This window comes from Daucus carota, chromosome 6 (genome assembly GCF_001625215.2).
Source record: "Daucus carota subsp. sativus chromosome 6, DH1 v3.0, whole genome shotgun sequence".
NCBI lineage: Eukaryota > Viridiplantae > Streptophyta > Magnoliopsida > Apiales > Apiaceae > Daucus > Daucus carota.
In genome coordinates, this window is record NC_030386.2 from 28,854,953 (window position 1) to 28,870,759 (window position 15,807).

The 15,807-nt window shown below is 34.6% G+C and overlaps 3 protein-coding genes across 3 annotated transcripts; 2 read left to right on the plus strand and 1 right to left on the minus strand.

Moving 5' to 3' along the window:
- Nucleotides 1–819: 819 nt before the first annotated feature.
- On the plus strand, nt 820–4,078 carry LOC108226867 (secretory carrier-associated membrane protein 1). Its single transcript, XM_017401859.2, has 12 exons — nt 820–967; nt 1,315–1,422; nt 1,506–1,568; nt 1,876–1,909; nt 1,991–2,113; nt 2,308–2,370; nt 2,451–2,544; nt 2,864–2,909; nt 2,985–3,052; nt 3,256–3,304; nt 3,395–3,460; nt 3,584–4,078. Exons 1-12 carry the CDS (start codon nt 908–910, stop codon nt 3,665–3,667), a joined length of 858 nt encoding a protein of 285 aa, XP_017257348.1. The 5' UTR covers nt 820–907; the 3' UTR covers nt 3,668–4,078.
- A 1,687-nt stretch (nt 4,079–5,765) lies between these two features.
- Nucleotides 5,766–6,351, plus strand: LOC108226739 (uncharacterized). The gene has a single exon (XM_017401733.2). It carries the CDS (start codon nt 5,889–5,891, stop codon nt 6,093–6,095), a length of 207 nt encoding a protein of 68 aa, XP_017257222.1. The 5' UTR covers nt 5,766–5,888; the 3' UTR covers nt 6,096–6,351.
- A 4,370-nt stretch (nt 6,352–10,721) lies between these two features.
- Nucleotides 10,722–14,109, minus strand: LOC108224847 (protein ULTRAPETALA 1). The gene is made up of 4 exons (XM_017399581.2): nt 13,972–14,109; nt 13,478–13,710; nt 11,794–12,112; nt 10,722–11,096 (listed from the first exon to the last, which is right to left on the minus strand). Exons 2-4 carry the CDS (start codon nt 13,698–13,700, stop codon nt 10,922–10,924), a joined length of 717 nt encoding a protein of 238 aa, XP_017255070.1. The 5' UTR covers nt 13,701–13,710; nt 13,972–14,109; the 3' UTR covers nt 10,722–10,921.
- Nucleotides 14,110–15,807: the final 1,698 nt, after the last annotated feature.

Genomic DNA, 15,807 nt, shown 5'->3' on the forward strand with positions numbered 1-15,807 from the left:
AACTCAATGATCATATTATGAAATCAAAATTTAAAAATTGATAATTTCATTTTAAAAATTAAAATTTTCGACTCCCAATACATTAATTTGTAATTAGAAATTATTTTATAAATTTATTCTATAAAGTACGAATAAACCGAGTTTTACGAACGGAACTCAGGTAACGAACCGTACAATTCCCAGGTTACTGCTAAAGTTGCTATACAATTTCAATCATGATTACAAAATTTGAATAAGCTGAACGGTTAAAATTTCAATCCACAATTTTCATGAAAGTTTTAAATCAGGTGCTCCCTCCAGATTTTTTCATATATATCGTTTCACAAACATACATTCTTAAATTAAAATGAATATATTCAAAATTTACTTTCTTCAAATAAAATATATATACTTAAAATATTATATTTATAGTTTTTCTGAAACAGTAATCGTATCAAGTAGACGGTCAAAATTTATCGTGAGCCAAAATGTACCTGTATAAAAAAAAGGGAAGTATTAATGTATTACTGTGTAGTGTGCAGTAAGAAATCAATGTACTGCTTTCGCGAATACTTTCACTTTTGTATAACAAAATTTAACTTCCCCAAAATTTACAAATTTTAGAAAATTACGAAATTGCTTATAAAATTTTAAGAAGTCCACATGCACAAACTACCTGTCAACTTTTATTCTATGACCTAATTCTCCCTCCCCATGCATTTCATTTTGTTGGTTTCAAATTTCCTGAATCCTTTCCTGGTAAAAACAAAGGTTCAGAGGATACTTGTAAGAGGGTTTCTTGATACTCTACCTCCACAATATAAAAACAAAACAGAATAAACCTTTCATTTGCAGAAGATGTAACATTAAAACCTCATTCAGATTCTCCCATATTTATAAGCAGGCTTATATATGCTATCTCTGATATATGGCTCATCGTCGTGAAGATTCTAACCCTTTTGCTGATGAAGATCTTAATCCATATTCGGTATATATTCAACAATGCATGCGCTTGTTTATATTTTTATTCATGCCGTGTGTTTCTAGTTAATTAGTTGCACAACATTTTTTGAAATTATAATAGCTTTAAATTTGAGGTGCTTTTCATGGTTTTTTGTTCTATTTTACCTGAAGCGTCCATATTAAGGAGTTCTTGAGATAATCATTTTTGAACAAATACAGACATCTCACAATTCATATAAATCTCTAAAGAAGGCACAAACAAACTCAAATTAATTTTTAAGTTTTTGTTGTTTCTTTGATGATTTCACCCTTATAATTAATTCCGTTGCTTCTGAATTTCAAGCAATATGTTTTTTTTTATGAGATATGCAGAAACCTGGAAATTTTCCCTCGCAAAATTCAAGGTTAAAACCTCTTTCTCATGAACCTGTAGATTATAATCGTGATGCAACAGTCGAGATTCCTCTTGATAGCTCCAAGGTAATTCAAGAGTCTGGATGACCATGTAAACCTCTGTGATGTGTATATGGTGCATAAACTAAGAGGTCACTTTTCAAATGCAGGACCTTAGAAAGAAGGAGATGGAGCTTCAAGCAAAAGAAAATGAACTGAAAAGGAGAGAAGAGGTACGTCTTGTTCATTTTCTTCAAGGTATGTGTCAATTTGGCACGGTTAGAACTTAGAATCGCGAAACACTCAAATTTCCATCTAGTGTTTGAGAATGTTCTGTTCTAACATTAAGATGGGTAATGTACATCTCATTGTCTTAGAATCGCGAAACACTCAAATTTCCATCTAGTGTTTGAGAATGTTGACTTCTGATCATTGTACAAGAAAGTAGAGACCCATAAGAATCACCTGATTTGCCTTGTAGCATGTTTCTTCTAGCTTAAGTACACGTAATGTTGATACCTTTTCTTTTATTTAACGCAGGACTTGAAGAGGAGAGAGGATGCTTTAGCCAGAGGTGATTTTTTGTCTATGTCCTTATCTTTTGGAGCTGAAAATTTTAACTCTAAATGCTTCCTGTTTTCTCTTATTTTGGCAGCTGGAATTGTTATAGAAGAGAAAAATTGGCCTCCCATATATCCCATTATCCATCACGATATTGAAAATGAGATTCCAGTTCATTTACAGAAGTTGCAGTATGTTGCTTTCACGACATATTTAGGTAACGTTAACTAATCAGACCATTCACTGTAAAATTCTTAAGTTTTACTAGTACTTGTCCACAGACTTTGTACTGTACTCTTTAAAATTTCCATTTTTTGATCCGTTAAGTTATGAGCTCATTATTACGAACATTTAGTAAGTTTATTGATGCGGTGCATAGATGATAGATGTTTACTAATATCATTTCTGCAGGTTTGGTTTTGTGCCTTGTATGGAACCTATTTTCGGTTACTGCAGCATGGATCAAGGGGGAAGGTAGAACTTTGAACTTTCATGAACTCTGTTGGTGAAACCTACCTACTACGAATGCTAATTCACATTATTCAATGTTTCAGGTGTAATGATCTGGTTACTTGCCATCATCTACATCATATCAGGAGTCCCGGGAGCTTATGTGTGTTGGTATCGTCCTCTTTATCGTGCTATGAGGTATGTAGTCATAAGTTTGATTGTATTCGATGAGTGATGATAAGCCTGCATGTAACATTATTTCCACTGGACACTGGACCTTTAGCTTGGCAAGTAATAAGAAAGTTCCATACCTTTAAATTTGAAATGCTTTTCATCATTAGGATGATGAAAAAAGATACTTATGCTGTGGCAATGAAAATCTATAAAATGAGAACTTCTTTTGATTTACACTGTAAACTGCAAATTGAGATTGTGTATATAGCCAGATGATAGTTCTTTTCATTAAGGCTACCGGTAATGTTTTGGTCACTTATTTTTTGTCATTCTGTTTTGATAGGACTGACAGTGCTCTAAAGTTTGGCTGGTTCTTCTTGACATATGTGGTAAGAAGTTTTCTGATTTTGTTTTCATAGTCATATTCCTTTTGGAGGCATCACTAATTTTGTTTCTCGGTGCAGTTTCACATTTCCTTCTGCTGTTTGGCTACAATCGCTCCTCCAATGTTTTTCAAAGGCAACTCTCTCACGTAGGTTATTTTTTTTTTATGGGAAAAATTAAATTTTAAATTTCTGTATTGGAACACTAGAAGGATACAATATCGTTGTGCGGGTTTTCAATTGAACATTATAAGTGAAATCAATTCATCTGGTAAATATATATGTGACAGTAAATAGCTTATGTGCTATGTTGTATGACTTAAATTCCTGGTGCTGTTTTTCTGCATGACAGAGGAATCTTGCCAGCAGTAGATTTGTTCAGATCTAGTACTCTGGTTGGGGTAAGTTATTCTATTGCCCTAACAGTCTCATTAATGATGCTACTATAATACAAATGAGGTTAATGATGCTACATCCTTTTTCAATCACAGGCGCTTTATTTTGTAGGATGTGTTTTTTTTGCCATAGAATCAATGCTGAGCATCTGGGTTATTCAGGTCCAGCATCCTAACCGTTTCAATTGCTTAATTTTTTTTTTTTCTTCCCTAGCTCTTTGTGACTAATCGAGCTTATGTGGTTTTTATACCTTACATGCACTTCTATGTAATTTTTCGATGCAGCAAGTCTACATGTATTTTCGAGGTACTGGCAAAGCTGCAGAGATGAAACGTGAAGCAGCAAGATCAATGGCAGCAGCATTATAACACACTGGCCTACAAATTCATTTAGATAGAACCTTTGAAGGACTTTCGTTGTCTGGTTGATTGTACTTCAGTTGCCACTCTTTTCATAGGCCTAGACTGAAGATTTAGTACCCGCCGACCTCATCGGTGAAATTCAAATGTGTACATAGAAATGATTCCTGACCAGCATAGTTGAGTTTAGACACTTGATTTTTGTTAAGAAGTTATAAAGACAGGTTTCCTGATTATGTACTGTATTCAAAAGCTGAAGGTGCCCACCAGATTGTAGAGGATTCAATTCGTCCTGGTGTTTCTTACTATATCGGTGTAATGTGTAACTATAAAGACAAGCACAACAGCCATTTGATACTTGTTTAGGCTGATCTACTATTTACACTGATTCTGTTTAGTTGAACAAAATTCATGTAACAAAGTGTCCAAGTATATTAGAAGTCTAATTTACAAGCTTAATTAGTTTTAACTTATTGTAGCTTAGCTGTGAGCAAATCATGAAGTCTACTTTTGTTGTAAGCGTTTATCAAGATCCATTCATTCACGTTTTCTAACTATCCGCAAAATGTGATTCGATTCTGACCTGTTGAACGGATCATATAAGTACACCCTAGATTGCAGTTCAACGGTGAAGTTTATAAAACTTAACCCTACTATTAGTACTATAACATACTACTCTTAGCAATTTACAGTGTCGTGTATGTGAGGTTATTAATGTTTATTAGTCTTTATACATCATTATCTATATCATAATGATCCTGAATCACAATAATATATTTTACAGAGTACAATTAAATACAAATAATCGCTCAAGTTTCGGCTAAAATAACAAAGAGAACCTCAGAAAATTTAATGAAGTCGGTAATGAATCCTTTCGAGATTTTAATTTCCAGACAACATTGCAAACCATATAAATACAGAGCAGTACATGTAGTATCAAATTTAAGCCAAGATTAAGAGGGGCGCCTGCCGCTGCCTATATTGGTTCAAGACTTGCCTGAACTTCAAGTCATCGTGTCGACTTAAATTCAAGGACCACATCCTGGCATTGCAAAAATATGACCGGTTAGCAGCACAAGGCCACCTAGTTCCAGCTCAATTGCTAAAACTAGTTACAGCAACGTGTATGGTCCAGGCCGCTTCAGCGTCCACCACCAAACTGTAGGTCAGTAAAACCCGGAATAATGCATACACTCTTTAATGGGTCGTCAACTCCAGGAAATACTGCACTAGTAGTGACATGGAAGCATGGAACAATTAAATCTATTGAATATGATGTTTTCTCAACTCTTGGAGTCAAGCTTCTTGTTACCTTCACTCTTCCAAACCATAATTTTTTGTGTTTTTCGCTTTGGCTTGTACTGCAGTTTTGGAAGTCTTGGGTAACATTTTTGGAATTCTTGTATGATTAACACAAGAATGTTCATTCAATTATCAAAAACTGCTACGAATAAAGTCTCAAGAAATTCCCAGAAAAATAGTCCTATAAAATAAATGACACAATAGAGTTTGCGATGATATCAAGACTATAATAAATATCAAAAATTTTAGGTGACTATATAAGCATGTCGAGGAAGATGATCATGTCAAAATATGAAAATATTGTGATATTGAAGACTAGATACGTATGGATGCTTGAAACCACAAATTACATGATCAAACTTGTTTCTATTAATTTTTGTTTAATATTAAGATTTGTTTTAATTTTATTCCATTTTTTAACCCTATATAGTTAGACATTTTGATTGAATTATAAGCTCCTGAAAGAATTTCTCTTTAACTTTCTTGAATGGGTTCCAGAAAATCCCTTTACAAGAGTTGTCATCTAGTTTCAAGATTTTAAGAATTTCTCGAATTCTTTTAGACTAGTTACGGTTCTGCGTCGTAAAAAAGTATTCGGCATTTGTTTTTCGGAAAAACTTTTTCCTAAATATACTTGTCAACTACTAGGATTTATTACGGCCGTATGGAAGAACTCGCCCACAGAAACGATAAGATTTTTGGTCAACTATTATTTTACTAGTATTTCTGCAAGTTGATTTTCATTGGTGGTTGGATGCCATCAATTCACGGCTTATTCACCTGTTGCCTATATAAACACGAGAACATCAAACTATCCAAGCAAGAGCTAGCTGATCACATTGTAAAACTTGTTGTTCATATACTACCAATCTACTAGAAAAGAAAGAAAGTCAAGTAAGGCCCTCCCTTATTTGTACACCAAGTGAAAATGGTATGTTTCTGCTTCCTCGTAGATCAGACAAAGAAAGTGAGAAGGTGCAAACCAGTGGCCGGGATGTGCTCACGGTGCGGCGGAGGAGCCAGCGTTGCTGATATGAAAACAGAAACCAGGTTCTGTCATGTCCCTTTTTACTGGAGGTCCTGGAAAGCCATAATGTGTACTTTCTGTGGTTCTGTTCTCAGGTCTTACCATTGATCCGCTCTAAGATCAACCCGTATAACCAAACATAGCCGGTATATCTCACTTGAAGGACGTAGTGTATGGGCATCAGTCGATATCTAACTTTATTATTATTAGTTTCATTTGAATCCTGTACTACCAGCCTATTCGAATTGGGCCAGTTCACCTTATGTTGCTAATTTGCTATAATTATGGATGGAGTCATGTAGACATGTAATTTTGATTCAATTTTATTGAAATGTTGAACCACTTCCTTCTCCTTTGTTTAAAATTTGACTTCTATATAGAACATCTGTTGCAAAGACAGAAGTATTAAAGTTCGATACAGCTTTTCTCTTTGAATGAAAATAGATGTAAAAATATACAGTTCATATGTTACAATGTACTTATATTTTTCTACCCAGGCAAGCCAGGAAAGTGGAAAGATTTAAAAATAATTTTATGTTTGTAGTGTGAAAATGACAATAGTAATAAAGTTATTTTCGGTCGAGCAACGACAAAAGTACTTGCTGTCTGTGAAGTAAAGGATGAAAGTATGAAACTGGAAAAGACATAAGGCCAACTTTTGAAGGTATTCTCGTGCGTTTTTCTTGTTATGTTTATATGGCTGTTGAACAAAGGCTGTCCAGATTGAAGAGTGTCCATCCAGTATCTAGTGAGTTGTGAGCCTGTGAACAATAAATCCAAATTGAGCAACACAAAAAGTTTACCAGAGAAAAACCTTTCGAATTTTAATTAATATAACAGCAGGAATAATTGGATTCATGAATAACAGGGCAGCACAGTACTCTGTATACACTGACAGCTGTATGTGAAAACTAAGGAAGTACTTTATGCATGCAAGTTGCAAAGCATTGTGCTAGTCTGCTAGATTGTATTTTGATAAAATATTCACCCATCCACCTTTTTTTACATGTATTTATAGTACATACAAAATATTCATATGTTATATTTAAATTATATATTCTTAAATACAAATTTTGTTATTTATATACTTTATCTAGAAAAAATTCAAATTTGCTGTATGCAAGTTTTCATTTCAAAATACGTATAAAAATTTAAAATGACTATCAATTTGAGACAAAGTCATCATTTTAATATATTTTAAGATTTTTGTTAAACTTAACTCACCTTTATATTTATGAGTTTGTTCATAAAAAATTATTTATTTGTAAGAAATTTTTTATAAAAATTAATTCTATTAATATATCTTTCTTACCCGAACTTTATCAATTAAGAGGAAATAATGAAATATAGCATATTTTATAATTTAGGCCCCTTTGTTTTTTGATTTGATATTTTGATTTAACACACATCTTTAAATATTTTGACTTTGACTGTATAGTAAATAATTATTTGTAATTAAAATTTGATTATACATTTTTATCCAGAAAAATTTAAACATAATAATATTAAATATGCACCTAAAAACACATGTAAGAAGTTAAAATATCATATTTAGAACTAATATTGATATTGCAACATTTTGACACCATATTTTACTTCAATTAATAAGTTTTCCTTAATCATATGGCTGTAGCTGGGATTACTTAAAATACTTGGAATACTACTATGCATAATTTTTTGCCGCGTTGACTTTATTGTTTGGTAGTAATATTAATGTCATATTGTCATGACCACGGAGTCACGGCACCCCATTCCCTGAGACTAGAATATTCAATATAGTATATGTTCACAAGACCTTGGTGACAAACTTTAGTTGTTGCCAGAGAATTAGATAGTTTAGGTAATACAAGCTAGTCTCTCATTAATGTTAGTATTTTTATGAACGGTTTTTCTATGGGACACACTAAGCACTAAATTTTATGAGTTTGGTGCATTCTTATTGGTCATGTAATCATAAATATGGATGACCCCCTGCATTTACACCAAACTCCACCAATCAAAATCCACTAAACCCATCAAATTTAGTGCTTAATGTGTGCCCTTGGGCACACACTAGAAAGACCCTTTTATGAATGAAATTTTTTTATAATTCAAACAATCAAACAAATTTGGTACAAGAAATGCCCAAATTAATAATGTTGAATGAAGTGTTCCAAATATATACGTGAAATCATAGCTAAAAGTTAACAAACTTTTTTCATGGATCCTAATAACCACAGCTCGACTCTCTCAATCTTAATTAACAGCCCATGTTTTGTGATCTAGCAAGAATGTAAGTCAGGGCTATATCATCGAAGGACCTACATTCGGAATCGGAAGTATCTTCTTACTACTACATCGCCCTCCAACTTTGCACGAACAGCCGCATATTTCTGTTAAGGTATACCTCAAGTTGTTAAAATGGGTATCTTATAAAATTATGTTATATTTTTTATTCTCTGTCACTCAAAAATTCTCACTTTTGGATAGAACTGATGAGTTACGCTCATTTTAGAAATTATACTCGACTTTAATGTCCATATATTAGAAAAACCTTGAAATAACAGAGAATCTGAACAAGACTGTCCAACTTTATATAATAAGTTAACAACTTCTATAAAATCTGACTATATCAAAATACCGGTGACCAAACCCTTTTCAGTTTTCATCAAGATTTTTTCAAGCTAGCACGCATGGTACTGAATAATTCCTCAAATCCATGGGCAGTTCATGAGTTGCATATATAAAATGCGTGCTCCTCCGGTCCTCTCGAGCCCCAAGAGCTGGTTGGCCGAGCATATGTAAAATATTTAAAACCACTTGAACTTCTGTAGGCTTCCCAAGCCATTTGTTCTGGTCTAATAACAGCAAAACTTCAGGTGATCCATCTGGTCTATAAATTAAATAATTTTTTGGCTGCAACAATTTCCAGGTTGGCATAATGAAACCCCGTCTTCTATTTTTTCCACCTTTCAACTTTGCATGAATCCCCTCATGCATCCCTCTTAATATGACCGGAACAATCTGCCCATCATCCACCTGTCATTGCGGTCCTTGTAGAATACTTTACGAGTCCTTGAAGATCACCTATCCATGGCAAAACCAACGAAAGCAGTCCAAAACGTGTCCACGTGTGGCTTCAACTTGCAAGTTGCGTCCCATCTGCGTATCTTTGTTGAAGAGCCCAGGACACATTATGAACCCAAAAATATTAGGCTGTGTTCACTTCATGGAATGGAATGAGAGGAGAATGGAATGAAAAATTATATAAAAGTTTTAAGGAGAAAGAAGAAAGTATGAGATAATGGTGGCAAAATATGAATGTAGTTAATATTTTTGTGAGAAAGATTGCGAAGAAACATGATGTTGAAATGGAATGAGCATTCCTTCCAAAACATGTAGGTTAGAGTTATAGTTAAAATAATAAGGTTGGAATAATTCAAGGAATGAAAATTATATACATGTTTTTTGATCAACAACATTTTAGAATACAAAATTCATTCTATTCTCCCTCCATTCCATTCACTCCAAGTGAACACAACCTTAGTGACTGAAGTCTTGTATTATATAATGAAACTGGAAACAACTTTGATGATATCAATTTGAATCAGTCCTTGCGGAGTTGTCTAGCAGGCGAGGCAAAAGCGGTGAAAGATGCGACTGTGATAAATATCAAGTGCCCCCTGCAGGGCATGAATTTAACATAATGTGACTTTATCTGATAAAAGTACTGGAGTTGTGAAGAAAGTGAATTAAGGACTTATCTTCTTCAAATGATTTTATCACTGCCACCAGAATTTGAGAAGAAAGGCCGTGAAATAATATCTAATCGGTGGTAATTTTCTCAGAGATAATTTGATTAGTCCCTATTATTATTACTTCACCCTGCAATTATACTGAAAAACACCTTTAATGTAACAAAGGATGTTTAACCAGGTGTTTGTATAATTGTATAAAGCCCAGAAATCATAGAACAAGGTTAATTCTTTGTGACTTAGGATGCCTGTTACGCCATTGCATGTCATAATTTGTGAGAAAAGACTTGTCGAGGGCGGACTTAGACTTGTCGTGGGCGGACTTGGGTGGTGGCAAGATCTAAGATTGCTCAAGCTCACTAGCCACCGGTGATCGCAACTGACATGGCCATTTTCTGAGGATATCTATGTATCTTTGTGCCTGTAGTACGTTGGTCCCAGTTTGCAATTTATACCAGTATTTGTTACCAGGTCTATGCAAATCATAGATGCGATGCAAATCTAAGATTCTTGATGCAACTCTTTTTGGAGGTCGGACATGAAGAAACAGGAACAAAATAACCGAAGATGCACATATCTAGTATGTTCCAAGTTCCCAGGATCTAACACTAGGTATAATGGTTTTTAAATAAATACAACTTCAGGAACAAATCCGACTTCAGAACATAAAACATCTCTGAATTCCAAGTTCATACTTTTTCACTGTCATCAAATTTCGGAGAGATTGAATCCACATTTAATATTACCCAAAGATAACTCATAACCGAGTCCTAATAACTGTTTACTATAGTTTCACCAGTACTTTTACATCCTTTTTTAATGTCAAGTACTAACCTGAATAAAAGTTCTCAAACTGAATGCTACTGTAGAGAGGATTGCACACAATTACCTTTTAGTTGCTTCAGTATCTTGTGTCTTATTTTTTATACTTACACTCTGCACTTTCCCGTTGCTCCAACTAAATTGAACTAGAAAAAACCTTACTTGAGCATACAAGCAATTTCCAAGGAATCCGACAAAGTACCATTTCCACCATAACTTATGAACCCGTCAACGTTGACAGATAATTTGTGATATAAAGTACCAATGTCTGAACAAAGTAAATGATGAAATAACTAACGACACTTGATGTTCAAGAATCCCTAGAGAATAGACCAGCAGCTCGAAATAGCAAGTCTTGTCCAGGATTTAACTAGAGATCTAATTTTTAGCATTCTTGGTGAAATCACTGCAAATCTGGCAGCTGCAATCTGAAAAACGACAAACTTCACACCCAAAACATACACAGGATGTACAACCTTTGCATGTTTGAGAACGGGAACATCCGCGATAAACTCTTCGACTCTTTCGTTCTTCTTCATCTTCACATGCTACCCTATAAAGAGGAATAAAATATTCAAAATACTCGAGGTAAATGTGTAAGCAAAAAAAGTACAAAGACGGACATGGAAAGTCGACAAAAACAAATGAGCTATAGAAATTAAAGTGCAAACAGTTTAAGAACTTCACTAAGAACTACTCTTGACAAATTAAATTGATCTAAACGTGGCTTACCAAGTCCAAAATATAATACACACACACACACACACATATTTATATAACTTAAAACATGATTCCTACGAATATACTAGGTAGGACTATTCATGTCTTCTGCACTCATACACACAATTTCATTCATATTATTTCCTCCAAGAATGGAACATAAATCAAGATCACATCACAGTCATGTTACCAGCATTCCCCTTAGGGAATAACTATTTATTCTACAAAAAGTGCTGCACACTAGACTTACCATATAGTGATGAACATGTGTAGGAATGCACAAGAAAAGTTGTTAAACACAGAAGCAGGAAATGTAAACAATACTACAGAGGTGGAAATTATGCAATACTGAGCGAATGATTGCATAAGAGCATGAGAATATGCAATCGATGCTTTTGTAATCTGCCAGTGTCAAGCTTCAATTGTAATCACCTTCATCACATGGAAATGCTTATAACCATCGTGTTAATATATAAATTGAAGATAAAATGTGATGTATAAAATTACATATGCATAGAAAATGTACATACTTTTCATATGGTGTGTCAGAACATTTCCACTTTGCATCTTTGAAAGCATTATGATAAACTTGGCATTCTTCTTTGTTGCGAAGCCGAAACCTTCGCCTCTTGCTACACACAGTACAGCGAACAAACTCATCACGATGACCAACACGACCATTTTGTGATCCTTTATTGCCACATTTTGTTGTTTTATTGTAGTACTTCAGCAGTACTGTCTTTGCCACTGGTACCTTCTCGCCATTATCTATGACCCAAATATTATTCTTCCACTTTCTGGCAGTTTCTCTTCCAGAATGCTTCTCAAATGCAGCAGGGCTTAATTTGTCTGTTTACGAAGATTCATTAGTCATACTAATCACAAAAGTATATCTATTTATTTATCAAAGTGAACATTTAATAGAGCAATCAGGTGTATAATATGTTTCATCGATGAAACAATACATGTAATCACCATGCAAGCAAAATTACATATGGATAAAGGTGGTCAACATCAGAATCTAATTGAAGATAATTGCATAAAAATAAAAAAAATACAGTTTAAAACACAAATTTGATCCCACTGGTTACACAATCAGATTGAAAAATATATATTATTTATGAAAATGATTTAGCGGACAAGGCTGTATGCAATATATGTGCAACACACACAATTAAGGATCCAACCAACTGCATTTAACTTATCCCTAGAAATTAGAGTGATGCAACAATAAATTCAGAGTTCCTCTGATTTGTTTTACAGACACATTGTACAGAGAGAAAACAAATTGCATCTTTCATTTCAATTTCCAGAAGGGAACATGGTTACATCTGGCTAATCTATATTGCCTACAATGTTACATAGTTGAACCTAGTGATATGTTGCCCAGTGAAAAGATTGCCAAAGAAACAACAATCACAATGTGATAACTTAAAAGCTTTCCGATACGTCTGTATTGAAAATTGTTCGTACACAATTGAATGAGATTTTAGTATTATTTATTATAGAATAAACACTTTGACGTAATATACGGTTACTGAAGTAAACTACAGAAGAGCAAAATTGCACATTTGGGGCAGGAATAATTTCAGTTACACATGTCATTTGTCATTCATCAAAATTGTTTTTGTCACATTTAATTATATACATTAGTAACTAAACATGCACAAAGAAATAAGGAATATATGACTGAAGCCTAACTTAATCCCCTTAACTCTTAAGACAACAGTCACATGGAATTTAAACTCGCAAGTAGTGATGAACATGCTAGCAAACATCAAGATTCATATTCATAAACAAGTACATTGCATTTACTCAACATGAATATTGCTTATCATACTGGACTCAACAATTCTTCTCAACAGCCTGGAGCAACATTCAGAAAAAAGCACATATATCAAACATCGAATCCATAAGGACCTCCTCATAAGGCCATCGGTAGTCCACACACACAGCATTGACCAAAATAACAAAGAGATTACACATAAAATTATATCCAATACCCTAAAAACATCGAAAAAGACGACTCCACAAAACAAAATACCGCCACTCAGACAAATCAGCATACACGTTAGGCGCATTCATCGAATGCGCCCATCTCGAGACAAATTGTGAAACTCATAACACACAGTGGGCAGACATTGGGGAGGATTAAATGACTAGGTGTTACGCATAGAAAGCGGAGACATGCACAAGTAAAAAACAAAGCAGGACCTTCAGGACAACCAGGGGTGCAATCACAGTTAATTTGAAGATCGCCATTGGGAAAAACCCTAAGAGTAGCCACAGCATCACCGTATTGATGACTAGTGCATCCACAAGTGATCTCCACATGATCCTCGCAGATAACAAACCCACTCAGCTCCCTAACCTCCTCTTCACTAAACATCAGCGCCCCACCAATGCTGATTTCTTTGCTACCCGCATTATTCTCCATTATTTTTTCACTAAATTACAACACAAAAAAATATCTATTAAAAAAAGGAAAAATCCCAAAAACAAAAACAAACAGATTTTACAATTAGGGTATGTAATATGAATTCATATATAGAAGATATCCGGTGGTATCACTAGGGAAACTAGTATTATCAGTGCGCGCGCGCGTGTGTTTATACGAATCATAAACGCGCGTTTTCAGTGTGTGTGTCTATATATCTATCTATATATGAAGGGGAGAGGGAAGGGGGGAAATCTGAAATTGAACACACCTCCAAGGGGATGGAGCGATAGAGATCTGGGGAGAGAGATTAAGAGAGATAGAGAGAGAAGGGTTTTGTTTTGTGGAGAGAGATGTATAAAAAGAAGGGTTGTGATTAAATTTATTTTTTATTTAATAATTTGGTAGGAGTCATAGTTTATGGGGAGTGATAATAGCGATGAGCTGTTTAAAGAGGTGAGGTGAGGTAGTTGTCACTTGTAACTCGTATTTCCCCAACTAATTTTTAACTCTTTAACTCTGTACGCCGTGTATTTCTCGTCGTTTAAATAAATACACGATTTTTGGTCGTGTAAACCTGGACTTCTGTGGTTCTGTATACCATCCGTAAGGCTGTGTGTATCTATATGGAGTATATACTTACAGAAAAGGTATTTATTAGTAATGGACAGTAATACTATATTCTCATTTGCTTCTGAAATAGGTAAGAAAGCCAGGGGATTCTGGTGGCCATTGTACATATATCCCCTCCCTCCTCAGAAAACCTCCTTGCATATGTTTCACAATGTCAAAGTCGAACTCTCTTGTCTGAATTACATAAAATACGAATTGTGTATGTGCGTGTGTATATGCGGAATGAATCATGTACAACGCCGATTGGTCGAATCTGGATTAGAAAGATGTGCGGAATTTATTTGCATACACCATGATTTGTCAAATTTTGGATCCGCAGATTATTTACGCGTTCAGTGACATACGTTCGATCAAATTTTGGATCCACAGACTATTCACATGTTCAGTGACATACGTTCGGTTAGATATTAAGCGCTCGGCCTGGTTAACCATTCACCTGAGTATAAAAAAATATATGAACGAAACTGGTTGTACTAATTGCCATATAGAAGGATTCAAGATTAATAATCGTGCGTTTACTGCTTTGCACCTGCGAAATTGTTGCGCTCCTCTGCACAAACCTAACGTGCAAAACTACTTAACATGCTACTTATGGTAGGTCTGCACCAAACACTAGTAATTTAATAAGATACTAGTATTACTTTAAGCTTAACACGCTACTAATTGGATATAGATCCGATTTTTTAACACTCATAATATGCTGCTTTGCATTCGTATCAGGATCCATGCCTATTTGGTATGCATGTTGTTCAGAGTCAAGCCCATCATTATTTCTGGAAATTAGACTTGTACATTTCTAAAAGAGTAAATTAATTTATTTTCGGCTCACAGGATAAAACCGACCGACCGATAATAATGATGCTTACCTCCTGGATCTGAAATTAAGATGGCAATTCGTTTAATCCAACTAGAAGCTAGCAGTATTTGTAAGTTTCTACTTTAACCATTTTATAAACACCAGTAATTAACAAGTCCGAAATTGATGATATATATGGTGAGGCTGGCCTACCATTTCAAATTGGTGTGTATTAATTATTTCTGCCGACGTTCCACTATAGTGTGTTGTATAGCTGCTAATATATACTCTCCGCTGAAACACGGCTTTCTTTGAAATCTTGTCTCCCGTTTGATTCGAGATAATATATACTTGATCACTTGACGCCTTTACAACATTACGAGGCTATCGGTTTCTGTTGGAAAGGACCACCAAATATCGACAATATAGTTGGCCTACCATTTGAACATGTGAATATATGTAACTGTAATTTCTCTCCCCAAACGTCTTGCTATGTCTTTGGCTATATATGCAAACAACAACCAGTACACACCACATGATGATTAAAAAGATTTCTGAAGATACGGGGCGTTTGGATTGTTGGTCTGAATGAGAGTAACGAAACAAAATTTCAAAGTGTAGTTGGGAAATAATTTATCCATCTCTCAATCCGAGCAACAAAATTATTAATCTACACAT